Source organism: Poecilia mexicana, unplaced genomic scaffold (genome assembly GCF_051168715.1).
Source record: "Poecilia mexicana isolate PSO_F unplaced genomic scaffold, ASM5116871v1 scaffold_4, whole genome shotgun sequence".
NCBI lineage: Eukaryota > Metazoa > Chordata > Actinopteri > Cyprinodontiformes > Poeciliidae > Poecilia > Poecilia mexicana.
Genome location: NW_028263373.1, coordinates 30,109,940 through 30,135,189, shown reverse-complemented (window position 1 = coordinate 30,135,189; position 25,250 = coordinate 30,109,940). Strand labels below are relative to the sequence as shown.

Below are 25,250 nucleotides of genomic sequence, written 5' to 3'. Positions count from 1 at the left end.
GTCATTATCACAAGCTCTAGCGGCTTGTGTGTCTGTGTTCAAACGTGTGATTGAGAGCAAGCCGACAGTTGTGACTGAGGGGAATACCAAGCAGGGCTGCGGAGAGCGCGGTGACTGACAGCAGACGATAAGGGCAAGCGGACGTAGAGACAGTGGTGAGGCGGAGAGACCAGCAGGACAAACAGGAACATGATAGGACAGCCAATGAGATGGACGAGGGAAGTGGGGGTATGAGGGAGCCGCAGGTCTGGTCACCAGGAGCTTGTAAACATAAAACAGGATCTTATTGAAGCTTAAATGTGATCTGACACTTATATGATTTTTATTGTCTGTTTCTGCAATAAATAAACAATTTAAAGCTCCGTTTAACCGTATTTACAGTTTCTGATTCACACATTCATACAGAAATTCTTATGCAGATGCAAACATGAAAAGCCTCCACAGAAAATCAGCAAGAGTCTCACACAGAAACAATCAGAGAAGTCCACCTTAATGTGATTAGTTCATTCAGCATCAAAAACAATCCATTTGTTTGACTAAATTAACAGCAGAGCAAAAATGTTCTTACATTTAAAAAAACAAGTAATTTATGTCTAAGGTTTATTTTTTTAATTGATTTAAATTTAGTTTCTACAAACTCCTACTTAGTAACTCATGATGTTCTGTTTCTGATGGGACACAAAGCAGCATTTCATTTATCTGCTGGTGACTCCTTTACTTGTTTTTATTGTCGTCACAAAACAAGCTTCAGTCGTGGAGGCAGCAAAAAGGACTTTTGTTAAAGAGGCAACTGATTCTGTTGAACCTGACAGATTCGTCCTGCTACCAGCCACCGTGTTTAAAGGTGTCACTACGGCCTAGTTCAAGCACCAGAGCAGCTAACGAAGCAAGACATGGGAGTGACTTCAGATTCAGTCCATTTAACAAAAAACAAGCAATTTTGCTCCTATCTTATTATCTGTATCTGATTCTTCCTTCTCAGGTTTAATAGATGTATTTTTTTTACCCAGATTTGATTTTTTTTTACACTTTTTGTTTAACAGTGGACTGTTTTTTAACAGCTGAATTATTGTAATGACATGGTTACCTTTTTGTGGTAAGATAACAGTATTTATGTCAGTGTCTTCCTTTATTTTATGATTTTTACTTTTAAGTCTCTGAAAACTTGTTACCTTCCTTTCTCTTTCTATTCTCTTCATTCTTTTACACAAACAATTATTCCCTATGGAAAAGAAAATGTGCTGTAAGAGAATCAAAGAGAAACTGAATATCTGGTAAATTTGATAAAAAGAAATGTTTATATTTACTGTTTGCAGGATCATCACAGAGTAAGCAAAAAGAAAAATCAGTGTTTTCCTCTAAAGAAAGACGCTTTACGAAAGTTCAAAATAAATGCACTACTGGAAGCAATAAAAGGAGAAGTTTTCTAAGACTCAGTGCTGCACATCAAAGAGAAACAGATAAATGTTTTCTTCTGCAGAGCAGATGAGTTCAGCTTTCTGAGATGTTTAGAAACCATGCAGCCTTAACGACTCAGACACAAGTCAGAAAACAAAATGCAGAATCAGAAATCTTCCACCAGCATACAGCAACAACATTCATACATTCAACCAATCTTGTTTATTTCTACACCACATTTAAGCAACAAGGCAGTTCAAAGCGCTTTACATCAGGAGAAAACCAAAAATACAAAGTCAACAAATTAGTTTTTCGTCTAAATTTAACTCAGTGTTTCAGCTGCATTGCAGTTTTCTGGAAGTTTGTTCCAGATTTGTGGTGCATAGATGCTGAATGCTGCTTCCCAATGTTTGGTTCTGGTTCTGGAGATGCAGAGCAGAACCAGAACCAGCAGACCTGACAGACAAAAAATAAGAAAAATATAATTCAGATATAATCATCTACCTTACATATGAATCTGAAAAGCAGAAGGAAAAGTAATTTAAAAAAATCCCATTTTATGTTTCTGCAGGGAACAAAATAAAAATTATATTTTTCATATCAAAGCTGCAAAAGTTCAAAAAAGTGAAATTAATTCTAAAAAGATGAACGTTTTCAATGTCAGAGATATGAAAAACTAAAGTGATGTGGAGTTATGTATATTTATGTGCTGTGACCCATAACTGCACAAACTCACTGATGGACAGGATGTTGTTCCTGCAGCAACGTCTTTGAGATGTTGCAAGACTCTCAATGTCGCCGCCATGTTGGAGGAATTCACAGGACAGGCAGACATGGATGAGGGGTTTTTAATTTCAGCACATCAAAGCCAAACTCTGGTTTTTCTTCGTACATCAAAGTCATGGGAATCAGAGGAAACGAGCACAAAAAGCCTGAGAAACCACATGCTTCTCAGCACATACATGTGAAGTCATGCAGCCTTCAATTTCATGACCTGGAAGTTCACCAGGCAGAGGGAGAAATCTCTACAGAAATGTTCTAAAGAAGCATAAGTTGCAACTCATACAGAGAAAAGATGTGGCCTCTAGCAGATTTAATCTGTTTTTATGTTTTTGAGCATCAAACAAATTTTATCAGATCAACATCCCTAAACCTTATAACTAGTTTTGCTCTATTTGGTCGGAAAAAAATGGTACAGTGTCCAAAAAGAAAAGTTTTTATTTACTATGGAGGAATCTGAACTTTAAGGAGGAAACTCCAAAACCTTGGTTGTAGCTTTTTGGTGCGGTTCAGAAGTAGACTTCCTGTTGTACTTGAATCATTATCCTGCTTGTTGACCCAAGTGTCCTTAAAAAGAAACACAGTGAACACAAATGTTAATTTTTTCATTAACTCAAGGCTCATATTAAATTAGTTTTAGTTCGAAATAGTTTGAAGAACAAAGTTTGAATTGTAATTTATTTTCACTCTCAAGTTATGAAATTCAATTTCCAATCAGTTTTATCTCAGACGCAACAGAACCAATGGCCTATATAAAACATAGAAACACACAACCCTGAATCCAGAATAAAAACCAATCCTGGATTTCTGCAGTGATTCGCAAAAACCCAAAGAAAAACTGGATATCATCAAAAAGAAAGAAATTAATATTTCATGTAGAAATCTTTAATATTGTAGAAATATTATGATAAGTGAACAACTTTCCTGATCTGAGTAGTTATTGGGACTTTACATACAGGAGCCTGTTCAGTAAATTTGGGATCAGAGAACACACTCATAAATTACTAAATAATCTGAGACAGAATCTAACTGGCATTATGAGGCGTTGATGTATTTGTCAAGCATGGATGGATTTATCTTCTGTAGCTGTACAGCTTGAAAGCAGAGACAGATTATAATTTTTACTGTTACTGCATCGCATGACAAACTGAATTTTAATAACTGCAATGACCCAAAAACCTGTGAAGTTAGAAGTTCACCTCTGAAGCTTGACAGGGTCTGTAGCTGCTGGGACTAATTACTGTTCCAGAAAAAAATTAAAACGGATCAGCTAAAGGTGAGCTGGGTGGATCATTAATGTCCTGTTTTAGCAGCTCACACACACACACACACACACACACACACACACACACACACACACACACACACACACACACACACACACACACACACACACACCCACATACACACACACACACACACACACAAAATCTTCTCCTAGTGCGGTGTTTCTCAATTCCAGTCCTCACGCCCCCCTGCCCTGCATGTTTTAGATGTTTCCCTTCTGCCACACACCTGGATTCAATATTTTGGTGATTAACAGGCCTCTGCAGTACTTGAAGGTCATGCAATCATTTGAATCAGCTGTTCTGGAGTAGAGGCACATCTAAAACATGCAGAGCAGGGGGGCGTGAGGACTGGAATTGAGAAGCACTGTCCTAGTGTCCAACTTTTTTACTTTACAATATTTTGAAGTATTTGCGGTTCAGACTGAATCAGTTGTCTACTTCCTGCAGGATGCAAACCAATTCTTTCATCAATACCTAAATCTGCGGGTTAATTATGACATAAATGAAACATACATGATCCGAGTCCAAGTCATTTAAGATGACCTGATTGTTTCCACATCGTGCCACAAAGCAGCATGCCACCATGTCAGCCTTTACTGATGTTAATCCAAAACCAAATAAGGAACATTTTGTGTAAACTACACACGGTGTGTGTCTGTGGTGTTCTGCCTAATAATAAAAATGGATGAGCCAATTTAGATGTGTATTGATGTGAGAAATTGGCTTAAGGCCATAAAACACACACAGGTACACACACACACACTCCTTCATTATGCATAGACTGGAGCCATGCTTACTTGTTTTTAGTGATGGATTTTATTAAAAAGCATCAGCTGATTAGTCACAGCTCATCTATATTAATACTTTACATCATTAAAGAACAGCTAAAACAAAGTGTTGTAAAAAGTACGTAAATAAAGTTTTCAACAACTTCCAGTCTGGAAAGGATCACAAAACATTTTCTAAGTCCTCAGCAAACCACAGAGTGAGGCTTCATCCACAAATAGAGACAACATGAACCCTCCCAGGAGCAGCCGGCCTATCAGAATTACTCCGAGAGATAATCGATTTATCCAGGAGGTCATAGCAGAACCCTGAGCAGCATCTAAAGCACTGTGACCTGGGTTCAGCTCAGGACACGCTTCATGATTCAGCACAGAGACACACTGGACCAAAAATGACAAAAGACTGTTTCCATTGCAGTTTGGTGAAAAACGCCAGTTTTGATATGTGTTAGAGAATTTTCGGTATTATCATTTTGTTATTACTTTAGTTCACATTCAGTCTATAGATCGTTGTGATTTTCTGTTTAAAGTGTTCTCTTCCTTATGTGTGTATGAACTGACCTGGAGGTCACGACTGTCTGTTCATCTTCATGTGAAACAGTTAACTCTGTGTTTCTCAGACCTTAAATCCTTATCAACCAAAATACCTTGTAACAAAGGAACTGCCTGTGTGCAGTCGTATTTTGTTTTGTTGACAGTTTGACCGAGATTTGAACCAGGCTCAGACCGTAGATCAGATATCACACCTGGAACTGGGTTGTTAGTTGTTTGGGTTAGAAGTTTTACGACCTCTGTTGTTTTTCTTGACTGCCCCCTTGACTGTTTTCCTTGACAATAAAACAGGGGCTCACGCGGAAGCAGACCAGAACTCTCTGTGAACGGCTCAGAGGAGCTGTTACCAGGGATTTCTCCATTTGCAAAAGCTTTGCCATAAAATTCATATACGTTGTCTGTGGTTCTTTCATGTAGGTTCAAGAAAAAGTACCTATCAATATGGCTGATAAATCACCTCATTCTAATGCAAAAAGATTTTATCAAAAATGGTGAGATTTTTTAAAATTCAAGCAATTGTATTATTAATGGAACCACAGCTATTGTGTTCCTTAGCAAAACCCCTGATGAACAAATGCAATAAATAGTCTTGACTAAACATTTGTCCAACAAAATAAAGCAAACTCAATAATCCACAAGACTTTTGGTAAAATATTCCTTGGACTGAATGAATAACAGTAGATTTCTTTGGGAGGTCTGGACTAGGGCTGTGTAATAATATCGATTTTGCGATATATATATCGCTATTTTCTTTCCTAGAAAAAAAATCGATATTCATCCGCAAGTATCGTAACATCAAACTGTCACCTTGCTCACTCACTGCTTGCTTCGCCGGGAGAGTGATTAGGTCATCAGGCTTAGAGTGATTACTTCAGATGTTAAGTGTCGAGGTTAAAAAGGTATCAAACTATTCAGAGCAGGTACTTGGTGCACTTTATTTACTTTGCAAATGCATATAAGCTACAGTTTGTACTGTTTCAATTAAACATGTTTTCTCACCACTTCTTTGATTCATTTTGTCCAGCTGCCAACTTTAAGTCTGTGTCCATGTCCAAACAGAGCCAGATGTTGTGTAGTTGGTGCTTTTAATCAGTTTTCAGTTAAATTAATTCAATCCAACTCTATAACAGTCACAAAATGTCACCAAAATCACTCTGTCCCTCTTAAATTTTTCAGAAAATCGCAAAAGTGTATTGAATTGTATTGTTTGCTGAATATCGCAATATATACTGTATCATGAGCAGAATATTGTGTATCGTATTGTATCGTGAGATTATTGTATCACTACAGCCCTAGTCTGGACCACTTTACACCTGCTAGCAATGAAATGGTCTTTGCTTTGCTGATTCAGGACTTAGACAATTTGTCTCTCAAACTTTGGAAAACATGTTCACCCTATCGCCTGTGGGGGCGCTGCACAAAAAACCCACTGAAGGAAACAACATAAAAACATGTGAAGAAGACACTGAGCAACACTTCCATCCATCCATTTTCTTATGCCCTTGTCCCTCCGTGGGGACAAGGGCATCAGAGTCTGCTACGCATTCACACCTGGCCAAACGAACCAGACATTTTAGACCAGGGGTCCCCAAATTTTTTCCTGCGAGGGCCACATAACTGTTCCCTTTTCTGGTCGGGGGCCGGTCTTAGTTTTTCGAGAAAGAAACCTTAGAAAACTTTTGTTGACGGGGGGGAGTGAAACTGTTGACCGGGGAGGTGGGGCGGCTGGATTACTGCCGACGACATATTCGCGTTTGTAGATAGATTTTTACCCAGAATGCAAATGGAAAAAAACCGTGAGCGAAACGGTGACTGGTACTGACTGGTATATATTCCATTGAGGGAAACTAAGTTTTATATCTGCTCAAGAGCCCCCTGGTGGTTGAAGAAAAATCCACATATATATGAAAAAAAACACTGAATGCTCTCTGGTATTGTTCTGGGGGCCGGACCAAATGAGGAGGCGGGCCATAGCTTGGGGACCCCTGCTTTAGACAGAAGAACTAGAGTTTGATTAAAGTGGACTAAACAGGGCTGGTGTGAATGCAGCCTGAGAGATAATTTTGATGAAGAATGTCCAGCCATGAGTGTGTGACCTCAATCTTAATGAAATGACACATATTATAAGTAACTCTGATAAATAGTGAAACTATAGCTTGACAGTTTTAAGATATTAACTAAATATGTGATACCAATATCTTAAACCCAATCATAAAGCTTGTTAGATCATGGGTAGATTTTGAAGTTTTTGTTAAATTACAGTATTTTTTGTATTACAATCCTTATATATCTGATATCACCACGACAACAGAGAGGATAAATACACCTCTGTTTTTATATTTATTCACTGTATTTTGTTTTTTCTCTCACCATATTTGCTTCCTACTTATATTTGAGTTTCTCTCTGCAGTTGTCTCGCTGTGTTTTGCCTCTTCACTCCCATCTATCATTGTTTTTCTTCCATCTCTCTTCCTCCTCCTGCCTGCAGACATGAAGCTCATTCATTCCTCTCACTTGTCTCCAAGTTTCCTTTATGAACAACAATCCATCAAACATGTCTTTCCTCTTCGGGCCTCTCCTTTCCCCCGTCTTACTTATTGTCTTCTTGTTATCATCCTCAGCATTTTCTTTGTAATATTGGGTGTTTTCTTCTACTAATCTTTTCCTCTCCTTCCCGAGAAATTTGCATGTAAATTAAAGATTCAAATGGGGTCTAGCAGATGAGATAGGATGTCAATTATCGTCTTTTTAATTAATGGGGAAAGAGAATCGCCAAACATGAGGAGCTTGGAGGAAATTCACACCGTTCTGATTGCAAGCTGCAGTTGTAAAACGAGGACAGTAGAGCACATCACCCAGTGCTGACACTGGATGCCTGTAGCACAGAAAATAGACTTTAAAATTCATCTGTTAGTTCATAAATCACTGAACCAAAATACACTGAAGACCTGCTGTTATTGCATCAACCTTCCAGTCTGCTCTGCACCCCAGAACCAGAACCAGACCTGGAGAAGCAGCATTCAACTCTGGAACAAACGTCCAGAAAACTGCACAACTGCCAAAACGCTGACTTCCTGAAACTAAGACTAAAAACCCATCTGTTTAGAGCTACCTTTGATTCAGAGTGACTGGAAAATTGATCAATATATTTCATATATTTTTGCTTAATTATTTTGATTATGGCATTTGACAAAATGTAATGTTTATTTCTATTTAATAATGGGATACTGTATCATGTTTTTATTATGAAAAGCAGTTGACATTTCATCATCTACTTTGTTGATGAAATGTGCAATAATGATAAATTCAAAAGAATGTAGAAACTAGTTACATTTACTTGAGTAACCTTATGGAGAACAAATATTTCTAGGAGCTTTCACAGCACTTTTTACTTTTACTGGAGAGGACTATATAAAGTAAAGAGTGTTTTTTTAAAATCCAACATATAAACTGTAAATTGTCTTTTACAGAACAGTGTTTTATGTTTATGCTTGATAAAGTTACGTTCGTCTTGGGTGACCTTTAGGTTATCAGTTGATTAAAATGGAAAACTTCAGTCACAGTTTGTCTGGTTGAACTGGTAAAAGTTTGCTTTGTCATTTCCAGTTAAGTTTAAATTTTAATCTCATGGAAAGTTTTCATGATTTGCTCTAGAAGACTTTCTACAGTGGTGTTACTTTTTATCCAAGTATAGAAATTATCTAGTATAAACATGCATTTATACTTCAGTGGTACAAGATAAATTTGTTGTCAGTGGCCACCTTATAAATACATTTAGCTTAAAACCTCCACTGGGGAACTAAACCTTCCACAGGGAGTTTTGTCACCTGAAGCCAAACTGGAAACTGACAGTGACACAGTTTGTTTGTTTCAGGTACGTCTTTCAACAAGCCGGGCTGTAAATGGAGAACAAGTGGAATTATTTTCCTCCTGATCTGGTGGAGTTTAAAACAGCAGGCAGGTAATGATGCTGCGAAGAGCTTTAAATGCTCCGTCTATATTCCTGAGGCAAAACGAGGGAAGAAGCAAGTCTGTCCTCATTCATCTCCCTGCAGACGGCACGACTCCTGTATCGCTGCCATGGATGCACTAACAAGTTGATTAATGATCCTGGAGTGAGATCCAAAGTCTTCCCCTCCCTTCCTGGTTGATGTAAAGGAATATCACCTGACTGAAGGCTGCAATTCACCTCAGTCTGGATAAGAATCAGTTATTTCCTTTGTCCAACTGTATGTGGCAGAAAACACCAATATCCTTTTCTTGGAGGAAACTATTATCTGTCATCAGCAGCTTATCGTTTCCCTCCACATCAGGCCTCACAAACACACTGTTAGAAACCCAAACTGCTGCACCTGATCGGCTCATTCAGAGGAAAACCTGCGATTGAATCTAAAAGATACCCAAGAGAAACATCTCCAGCCCCTAATCATGATGTTTCTTACAAATATCAATTGAGATTATGTCACAAAAAGGAAAAAAAAAGTCAATATAAGAACAAGTAATAAACTCTTTGGTTTGATCTCGTGTTTTAATTGCAAATGAGCACAAAATCTTGTCTATTTTTTACTAATGTCAAAAAACAACAACATAGTTTTGCCTCTACAATGTTTCCATTAAATAAGAATTAAAATTTCACGTGAATAAGTTTGTTCACAAGTTAAGTCATTAAAAAAACACGCTGCACCGTCATCATCCAACTACTTCCTGTCGTCTTCAGGTTTTGCTCCACTGGCAGCGTCTGGTTGTAGATCATGTGACTCTTGATGCATAAAAAGTTTCTGTTGCAGTTTTGGAAAATAAACGGATTAATATGGCCAAAGACCAACTCAACGAATAACAAGCTGCTTTTTGTTGCCATGTAGTGATGGGCTCTGTGAAGCCAGGCTTCGAGGCTTGTACCGAGTAAAAAGGGGGCGTGGCCGATGAAGCCCCGCTTCGAGGCTTGTGTCGTCTTGCTGAAAACCACGTGACTGGCAACAAACGAGGCCTCGCATTGCATGGGTCACGTGACTGCTTCATTTTGCGTGTCGGTTTTCAAAATAAAAGCGCGATGAGCCTTGCTGTGTCATGGGTTGTTGTCCATTTGGTCGCATCAGAGGATGATATTTGTCTTCAGTGGCCAAATAAAATGAACATTGACCAACATATTCGATGTGTATTGATGGCACTCATCAAAATGTTTGTTACTGGTTTTCTCAATTGTAGAGTATGTTGTTTTTTAATAACTATATTTTTGTGATTTTATGATGTAAATCTCTTTGAACTGCATTGTTGCTGAAACGTGCTACACAAATAAACTTGATTGTCTGAAATGGAGCCAGCAAGAGGAAAATCTGACATCTGAGAATACTTTGAGATTATCCTAACAATAAAATTCTTCTTAGATAACAATAATTAACCCTCCACCTCCCAATTTCTCACCTTCTGCAAAGTTCCACTATTATTTGTAGTCTGATTAGCAAAGATATATCAGTCTTGCACAGCAGAAACAGATTTAAACTTGTTGCAGAACTAAAATTCAACATGTAGCCAAATATGAGGGATCAGAGCCAATTAGAAATCCAAGAAAAAGTGAACGCCCCAACAGGCACTGCACTCTCAAGACATTAAAACATCAATTGTCTTTATTGTCAAATCCATCTATGACATAAAAGAAAACCCAACACAACCACTAACGTTCAACATAAACCAGGATTAGATTGCTTACAAATAATTGTAATAATTAAAACATATGACAATTAAATATGGTTTCATTGATAATCCTGTACTAAACATGAGTTTTTGATGAAAACTTTGTGACAATATTACATTTAGTAATTTTTGGAAGTATGATCCAACTGAGTGACAAGACTGTTACAGTTTCACCAGCAGATGTCACTATAGAGCAATGAATGAAGCGTTGAGTAACGAACCTTTTTGCAAAGCAAAGGGCTGGAAAGGTTCATTGCTTCATGAGGCTTCATTTGCCCATCACTGTTGCCATGTTTTCATGAAGGAAATTTATTTTCAAAATGTCAAATTGTGAAATGATATGGTCAAAGGAAATGCAGCTTTTGCCTCTTTCTCATTGTTTTCTGCTCCTCTTCGAAGCTGTTAATCGTTTGCCTCTTCCTGCTCCTTTCCCCAGCTGCAACCACTCACCTGTAATTAGCTCTCCTGCCTCAATTTATGTCATTTCCTTTTCTCTCATCATAAACACATCTGACTGCTTTGAGTGCAGAAAGAAGTATAGTGTGGTCTAACAGAAGAGCAGGCATACAGTCAATACATTAAAATACTGAAAATAATCTTTTAAAAAGTTGTTAAACCCATATTTCTGTACTAAAATGTTTTTTTCAATTTGTTTTATGTAATATTCTAATGTTAAATGAAATAGTTTTAACAGAGATAAAACTGTAAAACATCAATGTACCTGCAATAATCTACATATTATATAAACAATGTGAGTTATGGGAATGAAGGAACTTCTAATTAATATTTTTAATTTATTGCAAAGGTCTGCATGCCTCCCTGTAAACCTGGGGTTTCATATAAACTTTACATTTCTCCATGCAGATCGGTTCTGCTTACTGTGCATTGTGTAACACTGGAGTCATCAAGAACAGAGATAAGAAGCAGAAGAAAGATTCCTCCTCAGGGACGACCGTAATGAAGCTCCTGGGAAGGAAAGGAGGAAGATAAAGATGGAAAACGCAGAAATTCACAGGTAGAAGCAGCTCCTGTGGCCTGTGGTCACATTTTATCTAAACCAGACTCCTCAGAATACCAGCGCAGCGTGACGCAAAAACCTGCCATGAATATTCATCAGCCTCACAGGGAAACTTCTTGGATATTTAACTACATCTAAAGTTTGCTCCGTCTTCTTGGATTTGTTTTTAGCTCTTATGCTTCCATGCTTCTTGCCATCTGTCTGTCTGAGAGATTTTTTTTTTCTCAGACGTAACATGGTGTCCCCAAGGAGGAGCTGAATCTGAGCTGAATCCATTTAAACTGAACAAGGTTCATCTGTCTCACTTGTGTCAAGAGAAAAACTTCTTCCAATATAGAAGAGAAATGGATCCGGAACATTCCTCTCCAGCCCAGTCGGAGGTCTGACTGGAGGCGTTTCAGAAAACTCACTCTGGTAGCAACAGTAAGGAGCTAACTATAGCCACTTTATTAGTTAGATCTGTTGTTTATGGAAATAGTGAATCAGCCAATCAGATGCCTGCAGATCAAAGCATTTGGGAGCTTAGACTCCTTGGAGACGAGTTTCTGAAGTTCAGTCATGACATCAGAATCTTTTTTTTTTTTTAATATATTTTTGTTTTGGTATCTCAGAAACTTACATTTTCACACTCAATCGTCTCACAGTTTTACAGGAAATAGTCTCAGAAAAAGGAATCTATCCGTTCATAAAAGCCTTTCCTATTCCATTCCTCTAGTCCAGATGTCTCATTCTCGCGGCCCGCAGGACTTTGTCTTGTGGCCCCCACCGTGATATGAAAGTATTAGTGCGACCCACAGGTTGAGCGGACCTCTGAAGGAAGTCTCGCCCGCCGTTCCTCGTCATGGCTGACATTCGGTGCTAGGCTAAGCTACACTGACTTCATGCACACTACAAACAGTCCGGTACCAGTTGCCCTTCCCTGCAGTCACCATTCCGGTACTTTCTACCATTAACAAATGCCACGGTCAAACGCAGAGAAAGGCGACTGCTACCGGGCTGCTCGCCGTCCGCCGCGCTGTTGTGACAAGTAGAAGCGGTAATGATGTCACACGTCGAGACGTTCTCCATACATTGTTAGCTGGCTAAAGACTTCTATAAAACGTAGAATAAGAGCAACGTCAAGTGGCATAAACTTACTCTGCGTTCACACTGCAGCCTAGAGTGACCCAATTCCGATTTTTTTGACGTAATGCGACCTGTAACTGATCTTTTCATGACAGTCTGAACAGCTCAGGTCGGATTCTTTTTGAATGTGACCCATATCTGATGCGTATCTGATTCAAATGCGACCTAGCGTCCAGGCCGCATTCATCCGAACTGAACGTCACTGATGCTCAACAAATTCTGCGTCCTGATAAGCGCAAGTGGGAAGAAAAACAACTATGACGGATTATATGAGGATTAAGTTGTTAATATGCTGCTCCGGTTGGACAACAACTTCAAATATGTAAGCTAAGCTCCACCGTTAGCCTCCATGTTTACTTCCGCAAACACTGAGCACTTCTACCTGAGTGAAGTTGGCCCCCCCACCTTCTTCAAATCAGACAAAATTGGTGTCAAACGTTTGTGCTACGTTTGTGCTGGTTTGTGCAGCAAAAATTTTCGTTTGTGCTGCTATCATTTTAAAGATATAAAGAAATGTTTCCAGAGGTCATCCAAGGTCAACCAACCCCCCACCTTCTTCAAATCAGACAAAATGGGTGTCAATCAACTCGGCTAGATTTGTATTGATTTGTGCAGCAAAATTTTTTGTTTGTGCTGCTTTGGCTTTGAAGATATTAATGAAAGTGTAAAGGTCAAAAGGTCAACCAGCCCCCCAACTTTTATGAAATCCAACTTTCTTTATATCTTTAAAATGATAGCGGCACAAACGAAAATTTTTGCAGCACAAACCAGCACAAACATAGCACTAATGTTTGACACCAATTTTGTTTGATTTCATAAAAGTGGGGGGGCTGGTTGACCTTTTGACCTTTACACTTTCATTAATATCTTCAAAGCCAAAGCAGCACAAACAAAAAATTTTGCTGCACAAATCAACACAAACGTAGCCGAGTTGATTGACACCCATTTTGTCTGATTTGAAGAAGGTGGGGGGGCCAACTTCACTCAGGTAGCACTTCTTCTTTTTATGGCAGCAGAACACTGAGAACGCTGACGCTATTGCGCCCTCTACTGCGCATGCGGGTCGTTTGCCCGTTCAGACTGCAGAACACATGCAGATCGCATATGTGTGGCTGTGTGAACGGCCTGGCGAAAAAATCCGATTTGACAAAAAATCAGAATTGGGTCACTTCAGGCTACAGTGTGAACACACCCTAAATTTTGTCACACCCTCATCATGTCTTTGTCAAAGCCTGCAGTTCATGTATTGGAGAAATGATTAAATGTTGATGACACTTGAGGATATTTTTAAAATGTTTTTTGTGGAATCTGGGTGAGGCAGAGTCAGCCTCACCCAGACTCTGCCTCCAGCGGCCCCCGGGTAAATTGAGTTTGAGACCCCTGCTCTAGTCTGTTCACTCCAAATATTTATCCAACAGAGAATCTTTTTTGAGAAAACAAGATTGGATGCAGAGCAAACAAATATGCAGCAACAGTGTGAGGAAGTACATGGCTGAAGAAGAAAAATGGCTCCAGTGTGGTGTACCTAATAAAGTGGCCAGTGAGTGAGTTTTGCAGAGCCAAGTGGTCCAGAAATAAAACAGCAGCAGCTCCCGGTCCTCCAGCAGCTCCTCTTCAGAGCTCTTTGATGGAAGCGGCCAGCGGCTCTCAGGCCGACAGTGGAGGGCAGTGTGTGTTCTCCGGCCGGACACACACTCCTCTCAAATGAAACGAGTGTGTGTCCTTCAGGAACACGCCGCTGGAGGAGCAAGGTCGCAAACAAAATGAAAGCTACGCTTAACGTCCCGGCCACGGATTGATTTTGGGTTTTCTCTGCGGCCATTAGTCGATCTGACAGCACTTTGAGAAAACCTGACTGAATCAAATGTTTGACCTCAAAATCGGAGGCTTGACTTTATTGAATGGTGAAGTTTGGGGAGAGGTGAAAAATAAGAGGCGGCTCGATACGTAGCGTACGGTGGTCAAATGAAAAGTTTTCTGAGGACGTTTCAGCAAACACTCATGAATTAAATATACAGGAGGCAGCGAGCCAGAGCGCAGAAAACTTCAAGCAGGCTTTTCAAATCACTGCAAGAAAGTTTGGATATTAATAGATGAAGTTATTTTATATTCACTTCTCAGCAGGGTGGTTTGGTTTTATCTTAAGATGCATCCTGCATAGTTGTATTTGCTAAATGATAAAAGATAATAAGTGACTTAGAATGATGTAAAATTGGAAAATGTTCACAATTTCAGTCAATTGTTGATTCTAAAAATGTTTTATTTGAAGATTGCTCTTTGTAAATGTTAGAAAATAAACCCTGCAAACGTCTTCAAACCGAATATTTAACCAGCATCATTTTCCAGCTCAGTTCTTCTGCATTGTATTCTCTGTTAAAAAAAAATCAGTTTCCTGAATTTGAAAAAAGATAATAAGGAATATTCTTTGATGCTGGAATGACATTTAACTTAATTGGGAAACATGAGCAGCAGAGGTCAAGAAATAAAGTGCAGTAGGTGGAAGGTCGGATGTACGATTTAATTAAATTAAAATTTCTGCAGTGGACTAAATGTCATTTGAACAGAAACTGTGGAAGTTGAGGAGTTCATTTCATCTGAAAGGGAAAATCAGCCCTGACTGGCTGTGAGTCGAACCGGACAATCAGACGAATAATGTATCAGGAACGGCCTGGATCTCATGATTAGGTGCTGAAGAGAAGGAAAAGGCTCAACGGGAGAAGCAAAAAGAAACATAATTTTTTTGTTTTTCTTCTGCTGCAGCTGAGCTGAAAAAAAAAAAAGAGATTTTGGAACCAAATCCACCTTCAGCTGCTGTCAGTGAGAGACTGAGACTGTTGACCCCAAGAGGTGAGTTAGGTTAGATTTTGTATGGTGAAAAAATATTATTATTATTTAATGATTCAAATGAGGGCTTAGAAATTCTTCAAAAGCTGTCAGTAATAAAATACCAACAAACATCTGAAGTCCGTTCTGCAGCACAAAGAGAAAACCCAGAGCTTTCAGGCCTTGATGCATTCTGGAAGATTTGCTCTTAAAATAACACCACTGAGTAAACACTGCCTCTCTGCACAGAAATGACATTTCTCACATGTTAATAAATCGTTATGCATGCATTTAGTGGAAAATTCACCCACATACAGAATGTGTTTATGTTTATGCAGTTTACAGCAAAATGAAGTGTTGCATTCTCCAAGATCAGAGCTGTTTGCATCTGACTGGGTGAAAAAAACAAAAACTCCTGTTTAAAGCTGAGAGGAATAAACAGAAAATCCATGTGAATTTCACAAGAAACAGTTGAATGATGGATCGGGAGCAGCTCTGCTTTTCTATCTGATCCAGTCGGTTTCTGCTTGGAGTTCCACATTCTGCCGACATCCTGAGAAACGTTTCCACTGCGCTGACGGCCGAGTGACTGCAGGCATCCAAAAGTCCAAATCCTCCTCCTGGATCAGGAAGCTCTGAAGGAAACAACACATTATCACGATTATTACACACAATATTCAAATCACAATCACGTCAAACGTTTACGTTTTGAGAGAAAAACTAAATTATAGACATATCATGAGTAATAAATACACAATAAAATGAATATTTTCCCAATTAATGAAAAATAAAACCATGTATTCTGCATTGTTTGTTGCTCTGTTGACGTTTCCATAAATAGGTTGATCCAAATGAAAGATGGAAGGAAAATATACATAAAAGCCTTGGATAACACAAATAGATGTTAAAAAAACTGATGAAAAAAATGCATAACAGAAGCATTTAAATTGTTCATTATTTTGTTTAAGATCAAACGTTTCTGTAAACAAAATGTTTTCATATTTAAAAACAAAGTTTCTGCACATCTCAGGTTTCAGGTTTGCTCCACAACTGAGGCGCACAGAAAGATTTTTCTTGTTATGCATTTTTCACGTCACCTGGACAAAACCGTGAAAGAAAAACTAAAAGAAAAAAACAAAAAACGTGTTTGTGGGTCGGCCGTCATCTCATCCTTCCTGTTTAAGCATGCGAAGCAAGAAAGAGCGGTTTGTGGCCGAGTGTGTAATTAGTCAAAACCAAAAGATCTCTCAGCGGCGGAGTGCTGCGCTTAATGGAGCCAGAATCAACGACTGAAACCGAACATGTTAGATTACCGCTGGCTGCTAAAAATAATTTCCTCTGCCGAGGAGACGATGATGGAAAGTGGAGGATAAATGATTCATTAGAAGAGTCCAACCATTTAAAGGACCTTTGTGTAGGAGCAGGGGGGATGATGATGATGATGATGATGATACCTGGAGTCGGTGGTATTTAAAATGCAGCATCAGATCTGATGGGATTGTTTGTTTGTGGGTCCAGGAGGGACAGATGTGTGGACAGACAGATGGACATTCGCTGTAAACCTCAGAACTAAGATGGATGGACTGATAAACCTCCTGCAGAAGCAGAACAACAGAGCTGACTTTCGGTATTTGTGTAAATGCTTTTTCTGTATTCCAGTAAATTAGCCCTGCAGCAGAGCCCTGAGCTCGATGGGCCTTTTGTTTGTTTGGTTTCTGATGATAAAGTGCCACAAAAATGAACCATTAAAATAAAATGTCAAAAATTAGAGCGACCTCTTTGCTCTTGTGAAGTGAAGTGATCATTTCATCAGAGCCAACAAGAGGAATAATTATGGGACAAACAGAAGCCAGCAAATTACTGCAATCAATTATCTAGAAATCACTCCACAAACATGAGAAACTCACATCACCTGAGCGTCACAGATCCATGGAGCGGGAACCGCTCTTTAAACTAGTGAATGTTTATTTATAGAGAGAGATTTCACAGACACCAAGTGCTTCAGAAGGTAAAGTAAAGAAAATATATGCAACAAGAAATGCACAGTGAAAAAAGCTCAGGAGAAAAGAGGAGTCTGTCCATATAAATCTCTGAAGGTTAAGATTAAAACTTTAAACGTTGATCTGTGTATCCACTTTTAAAAGTGTGTTATGAGTTCCTCTGTTTCAGTCAGGCTGGCAGCAGTTTCAACCTATTTACTAAGAACATTTTAGCAAAAAGAAAGTAAAATGTGTATATTCAAAACATAATATAGCAACCGATTAAAAAACAAGCAATGCAGATTACATTTTGTCAAAAGCTATCATCAAAATCATCAAACACACATCAAATATACGGATCAATGTTCCAGTTATTCTTAATCAAAGGTTTTAACCTTGATTTAACTCAGTGTTTCGGCTGTTTTGCAGTTTTCTGGATGTGTTTTCCAGATTTGTGGTGCATAGAAGCTGATCGGTGCCTCTCCATGTTTGGTTCTGACCCAAAGATCTGGAAGGCTGATATGAGAGCAGCAGCAGTTCATAAACCAGCCAGTGATTTATAAACCAACAGAAGTATTTTAACGTCTGCGCTCTGAGTTGACAGATGGAGTTTATTCAGACAAGAAAGTTTTGTTACCATTCACCTTGTTCCTGTTCCTGTTCACGGTTAAAGCAGCTCTGACATGCCTGGTGGTGCTGTGATGCTGCTGTGGCATAAAACAATCACTGCCATTCGCTCTGGGAGATTCTGTTCATTTCCCGACCCGGGTTCCCCCCACACGCAGAGGCTTGTGTCAGTCATAACAGCTGGTGCTGCATGGAGGATTTCAGCAGAAGGAGTTCGTCAAGCACGGCGCTACATCCAGTCACCCTGCCACATCCATTTTAAGGACATTTTGAAGAAATATAAATTATTCAAAGAGCAAAACCTTCAGCTGTGGGAACAGCTGACTAATGCATTTTTGATTAAAGAGGCATACCTCTCCTATACATTCAGCCTTATTAATGAGGCCAACGAGGATGAAGTGCTCATGTTCTCTGCTGCTCATAAACAGCATGAAGACTGAATGTTTGTCAGCAGCAGCAGGAACGGTCCGACGGATCTTTGTGTTTCATTGTGTAGGATTTGTGACACTGTGTTGCCTTTGTAGGAAAGACATAAAATGTGAATAAAATACAATGAATAACTAATTTAAAAAATACAATTCATTGCAGGATGATGAGATCAGAATTCAAAAACCACTGGAACTGACAGTAAAGTTTTCAGGAAGTTTTTAATCCTTCTCATGAATCTTCAACAGAAGGAGACACATTGATTTTAAAGCAGGTTTATGTTTTTTTTCTATTAATTTAACTTAAGTTGTAAATAACCAAAAAATAAAACAATTAGAGCAACAGTGTAACTTTTACAAAAATGTGTTTTGTGCATGTTTGTTAAAACTGTCTCTATGTCATGAGGTGTAATATGAGACAGAATATCTGAAAATATTGAACTCCTTCTCCTCCATGAGCTGCTGCAGCCGTCTGAAGAAATGCACCGCCAATCAGAGGCAGGAGGCGGGTCTTAGCGCTGACAATCAACCTCATGTAATCACTGCTGTGGGGAAGATGGATGGAGCTTGATGCAGGGTGATCCTAGAGGAAAACCTGATGGACAGGAGTGGAGGTTTATCTTCCAACAACCAAATCTGAATGAAATTATAATATTTTTGCAAACCTGAATGAGCAAAAAGTTTCAGCTCTTTTCCCACCCACGCCACACGTATTCTTCAACATCACTGCTCACCTCCGTTCTCCTTTCTGCCTCTCAACACAGATCAGATTCACCACCATGTTTGTTAAAAATACCTGGAACAAACAGAGATGTTCTCTCCAGAAACGTCCAGATTACCTGCAGCTGTAGATTTATTTCATCTTCACAAATATAGAAATCACATTGTTTCTGATCAATGTCTATAGTTACAACACCATAAAGCACGGGGAGCTTTAGTTCGAGCTAATCATTCAGAACGGGGCTGAACTGTTTTTTCCTTTCAGCAGCTGTAACTGCCTCACTCAGATTTAAGAAAGGATTGTGCTTTAGGCAGCCTCTCCTCACCCACCAACACAGAACATGTAAAATCTCTGACCTTTCCAAAGAGTAGTGCTGTCAACACCATTGCCCAAGGTGGGATTAGTTACCCTGGTAACACAGACAGTATAGAAGAAGCTTGTTTTATAAAGTGCCAACTTCAAAAAAATCCAAGCATTAGCGATCTGAACACATCTTGGATCAGCTGTCAGTTGTGCCAGATTGTGACATTTTGCAGTGAAAGTGGGCTATAATGTCCCAAAATGGTCTTAGAGTGAACCTGTTTCTCAAACTGCATCTGGTCCAAAAGGAGTCTGACAGGTTCAGTGAACATGAGTTCATAGAAACACAGCACCAATGTAACAACAGCCCGATGTTCAAAATGCTTTAGATTTTAAGTAGCTACAGTCAGCTAAATAGATGATGCAATGACAAGCTGTTTGCCATCCACCATCATTCCTACACCCAGGTTTATACGGCATCTTTCTACAACAGGAATAAGGTTAGAAAACGTCCAAAATAAAACCCTTTATTTCAGCAAAGGTGATGTTTGTGTCCATTGATGTTGCTTAATGCATATTCCAGAAACAGGTTACTGTTGTTACCAACCTGAGTCATGCCTAATAATGCTTTATCTTATTAATTTGAACCATTATTGCATATATTAATAGTGTTATATTCAAATGTTACAGCTTTGCTTTATTTAGCATCTGTTTAACAGCAAATACTCATTTTTTAATCTGCTGTAAATACAATCTGTGTATAAGGGATTAAAGTATGCATAATATGCTGTACATTACAGACAAATACTGCATAAATATTATGTTTCCATCAACAGATAGTCTCTAGCTTCCAGTTGTGTGGTAAAATTGGAAGGCCTCCAGGAAGTGTCTAATTCATATGACCAGACACTTCCTGTTCCTGTCTGGTTTGATTAGTGACAAGCATTTGGTTATAGATCAGACTCAGAGATTGTAAAAGCAACTCCAAGATGGCTGCAAGCCTTCTGCAGGTAAACAGAACAAGTGGACTGGACAGTCAAAATGACTGCTGTCACTGCAAATTAATATTTCAATCCCTATAATCAATTTAACAATGCTAAACTGGCACAAAGCATGTTTGGTAGTGATTGATTGCTGGGCTTTTCCATGACATATTTGGAATTCAATTTGTAATTATTAATCTATTTGAAATTAATGTGGCAATGGAGAATATCATGACTTTGTAAGTCCTTCCTTCTCTGGTCGTGCTTTTTGTCATTCTGGCTGAAATGAGGCCATTCTGTACGTAACTAATTCTGCAAGCTTTCACACACATCTGGACACACATAGTTGCAGGGAAATCATTTTTCATTTTGTCTTTAGCAGTAGCTGACAGCTTGCATCATGCAGTAGGAGTCTTGTTTGTCTCAGCGGGAAGCTGAGTTACTCATTGTTCACTCATTTTGCTGGAGGCCTGCTGACGCACAGACCTGTGTAATCCTGCAGCAACAAGTGCTTGCAGCAGGGCTGGTGGGATAGCACTTGATGAATTAACTGTTTTAAGTTGTGTTGAATTCTCGCCACCAAACCCTGAAGTGTGGAGTGTGAGTTATGGTTGGTTCCTCACTTGCAGAGTGGAATATATTTAACCTGGAGAAAAGCAAAGGGTTCCAGTTTTCTACCAACCATGGTTCTGCTGCATGTGTGTTCAGAAAGTGAAAGAGAAAATCTGACTGCAAATAAAAAGTTAGTTGTGCAAACCCTAAAGAATTATCAGAAAAAAATATCTCCACTAACACTAAAGCACTGCACCAATAGGATACCAAGCTAACACTAAAACGCTAACAGCAGTTCAAATCGTTTCTACAACCCTAAATCTGACATTCATACGTTCTATAATGACTTAATTTTCATCGACCATAATGTCATTGAGAAAATGGGGAGGAAATGGAAGTGGTGTGTAAACTGTCTTCATCCTCAAGACTTCAACACAAATATCAAACTTTATCCAACTGAAAGTCTACCAAGTAAATTAGTGCTTTAGAATTTACTTATAAAAAAATGACTTAGGGAAACGAATAGGGCTAAACATGATAAAAATTAGCAAAAGCGCTAAAATGCCTAAAGACAGAACTTAAAGTATTAGGTCTGTGATTAGTGCATGAGCAAAAGCTTGTTAAAATAAACAGTAGTATATTCTACTACCAGAACTAGTTCTGTTCATATCGACTTTGTAGCTATTTCACTTGGTTTTAGATGCAGGGTTGAAGGTTGTTTTCTGTTTTTAATGAAGTTTGAATTAATAACATCTTTGAACTTTGTGATAAGACTTCAGGTTTGTTTTGTTGCCATAGAAACGAGTGATCAAGATTATGTCAGAAAAAAAAAGATAAAAAATTATCAAATTTTATTGCAATCTAAACTGAGCACATTTGTCAGAGAAAGATAGAAAATGCAGAATATCTTGAAGGGAAAGTATTTTTCAAAGTTAGCCTTGTTTCAGAGCTAAATCATATGTTTTGATTCAAATATGTTTGTCGTAACCGGTGATCCATTCTGTAACTCAACTGGAAAGTCTGCTGAGTTATTTTCATGAAATCATAAAGTTCTGATGCTGTTTTCCATGATTTTGACATGTTTGGTTGTGGTCCTGATGTGCTCTGTGGTCTGGAGCTTTGAGGCTCCTGAGGAGAAGAAGGATGTGTTTTCCAGCACGGCCTGTCCTGCTTTCCTGACCTTCACTAATGCTGCTTTCATAGCCGGGGTGACCGTGGAGCTGCCATGCCACTGCAAACCGGAGGAGGTAACCCAAACACAACCTACGTCCCATTTACTGGTCCAGCCACAAGTTTACATTGACTTATCAAGGACTTTATTAGTGACAATAAATATGATTTTTATCTGGTGTTCGGTTTGTTAGGCCATACATCAGAGAAATATCTTTTTATCAAAATATCTCTTTTCCCCATCATATGTTATTTTTGACAGCTGTTTGAGTTAAGACTGTGTTGTTTACTAGTCAGAATCTGTCCTGTGTTCAAAATTATGTAATGAAAACAACTAGGCAATAAGTAATTTGCAGTTTCCGTGGCGTCCTTTAATGGATGAACATGGTTGCTTGGTTACTAACTAAAAGGGTTTTTGTAATAATTCAATTTTCCATTTTTTCCTTCTGGAAACAGGATAAAACCTTAATCAACTTGAGGTTTTAGCCTCACTTGGAGGCTGAACCAAAGTGACAGTAAAAGGTTCAGCTATCTGAACAGCATCTTTTATCAAGAGCCTACATTCCCCCATTATCCTCCTCATTGTTTTTGTTTCAGGTCCAATCAGTTGTCTGGTTCTTCAGAAAACACTGGAGCAGCTTTGATGAGACCAGAGCCCTGACAGATAACCATGGCAACAAGCTGCTGGACACAAGTCAGGTCCCTCACAGCAGTGACCTGCGGAGTCGATTCTCCATCAGGATGTTCAGTTTGCTGATATTCATAGCGGGACCTGAAGACTCCGGCCTCTACATCTGCGGCTCCGCACATAAAGACTTCTTCTATGGTTACGACCTGGACATTCAGGAAGCTCCAGCGCTCAGATCCCCCCCCAGGTTAGGAGACAGACTCAAAAACTTTGTTATGACATTGTAATAATCAATGATAACTCTCTGATTTGGTGCCTTCAGGGTCTCTACAGAAAGTAGAAAGAAGAAGAGACATAGAAGCAGTTTCGTCGTCTATTCCCACCCGATGTACAAGGTTTTCATTAGCTACCGGTCCTGGTCAGTGTGCGACCGCTGTGGCGCTCCAGGTGAGCAGGTCCGTATCGGACTCTGCTACGTTTACTCCCGTTTCCTGCATGTGCGCTACAGACTGGCCAATCAGACAGTGGCTTCCTGTGGCTCAGAAGGAGTCCCCGTGTCATTCAGCCGCATAAACCAGGAGCCCAAGGTAGAAATCAGAAGCTGCCAAGTCACATGCCCACCTGAACCTTCCCCACCCTCAAAGCTGACCGCTTTGATGGCGTTTCTTGGGTACAGGTAAGGATGTGAGTCTGAAAATATAGTTTTAGGCGGCCACACTAAGCTGCCTGAGGAATAATTCAGAAACAATGTTGGGTTTAGTTTCAGGGGTGAAAGTAGTTTTAAATTCTTGGAGCTACTATGACAAAAGTGTATGTTGTATGTGCTGATGAATTTTTTTGCAAAGCGATAAAAGCTGGTAGCTCTTGAATTGCTAGAAAATAAAGCTGTATTTCTCTCAGCTCACTGGCTGCAATGTTGACACCTTGAGATGCTATGAGACCTAAATTCTGAACATCATGGCATGGAGTGCATCCCAGTTTTCCATGTCTCACATATAACCATTCATTTTAGCTTTTAAACTGGTTATATTGATCCTGTGTCCAGACAGAGGGATAATCAGTAGCCCAGCATCATGACCTGTTTGTTCTGAAAATCCTGCAGCTTCATCTTCCTAACATGGTGCCTCCTCACCCTGACTCTCATACTGACAGGAGGAACCACAGAGCTCTGTTAGGTTAAAGCTCATCGTCTGAAGTTGGGATATTTTTCCTCCAACAGGTTCCACAGGAATCACCTCAAACCAGATGTTGGACTGGATTTTATTTCACTGTCATTTGTGAATGTTAGAGCCTCATTTTCAACAGTGGAGCGATAAAGGTTGAAAAAGGTTATTATTTTGGACAAAATCTCATCAACATCAATATTTCCACTAAATAGGAGGAAAAAAAAAAGATGGAGGAAAAGCCTCTCAGACTCTGAGCTCAAAGCGAGATGCCAGAGAGCAATAAAAGTATATATTTTAATATTAGACAATTAATTTAATTTCACATAATTATCGCGGTAGAAGCTATTTGTTTGTTAAATAATGTTACATATTTACCGTTTGTTGTAAATGACGTAATACTCACAGACGAACGAGATAATAAATCCAAGTTTGTGTTTATTGTTCTAATGAGCCACAGCAAAGCTAAACAAAGGTAAAACAACCCGAACAGGCATCAACTCTAAACCACTTGCAGCTTTTTACTCTCTCTCTCTCTCTCTCTCTTTGTCGTTTAAGCACACCCGTTGCCATGGTAACCTCCTGCTCTCCAAGCCGACCAGAGTTTACGTTAGAAACATAACATTCAGTCCGTCACGATATTAGGTTTACAGGCTTAATATTTATTTTGCGATTATTAATAAGCCTCTCATGAACACAGCGGTGGTTGATTAGTTAATTTTAAACTCCTGCTCTGCTCGTTATTTTGGAAATGGAACCGAAACGCACAGAATTGCGCAACACCTTGTTGAAACAATAATTACTGAGATTGTTGGGTCATTAATTTGAACACATTTTGTTGATTTTTTTTGTTGTTGTTGTTGTTGTTCTATAGTAAAGTTACAAACGTTGTGATAAGCCAATCAGAGGAGGACGCTGGCCTCAGCCTCCTGGCGGCGTTCAGTTTGTCTCCTAATCCTGAGATCGACTCAAAACCTTCCGCGATCCACGTATCGCACCGCTGCTCTGGCAAAGCACGAACAGTTCAGAAACAATATGAAATGAGAAAAAAAGCTATTTATTAACTGATTAAGTCGTGTTTTAGATTGTTCTCGAAAAACTAATCAGCAGATAGCCGCTCCCCTCTCTTGCAGGTACTGCGTACTCCATATTTTAGGGGTATGCAGTAGATATATAGAACAATTTATATATATATATATATAGAGGAAAGCCGTTGTGGTGGATGTAGCAGAGGAAAGCCA

General features: G+C 39.1%; 1 protein-coding gene across 1 annotated transcript; it reads left to right on the top strand.

Annotated features, from left to right (window-relative positions):
- The first annotated feature begins 22,103 nt into the window (after window positions 1-22,103).
- fam187a (family with sequence similarity 187 member A) lies at window positions 22,104-23,526 on the top strand. The gene is made up of 3 exons (XM_015001502.2): window positions 22,104-22,295; window positions 22,816-23,093; window positions 23,169-23,526. Exons 1-3 carry the CDS (start codon window positions 22,104-22,106, stop codon window positions 23,524-23,526), a joined length of 828 nt encoding a protein of 275 aa, XP_014856988.1.
- The last annotated feature ends 1,724 nt before the right edge of the window (window positions 23,527-25,250 follow it).

Coding starts and splice junctions, on each gene's coding strand:
- fam187a (XM_015001502.2), top strand. CDS start 22,104: ATGCTGTTTTCCATGATTTTGACATGTTTGGTTGTGGTCCTGATGTGC. Junction 22,296..22,815: donor GCCACTGCAAACCGGAGGAG/GTAACCCAAACA, acceptor TTTTTGTTTCAG/GTCCAATCAGTTGTCTGGTT. Junction 23,094..23,168: donor GCGCTCAGATCCCCCCCCAG/GTTAGGAGACAG, acceptor TGGTGCCTTCAG/GGTCTCTACAGAAAGTAGAA.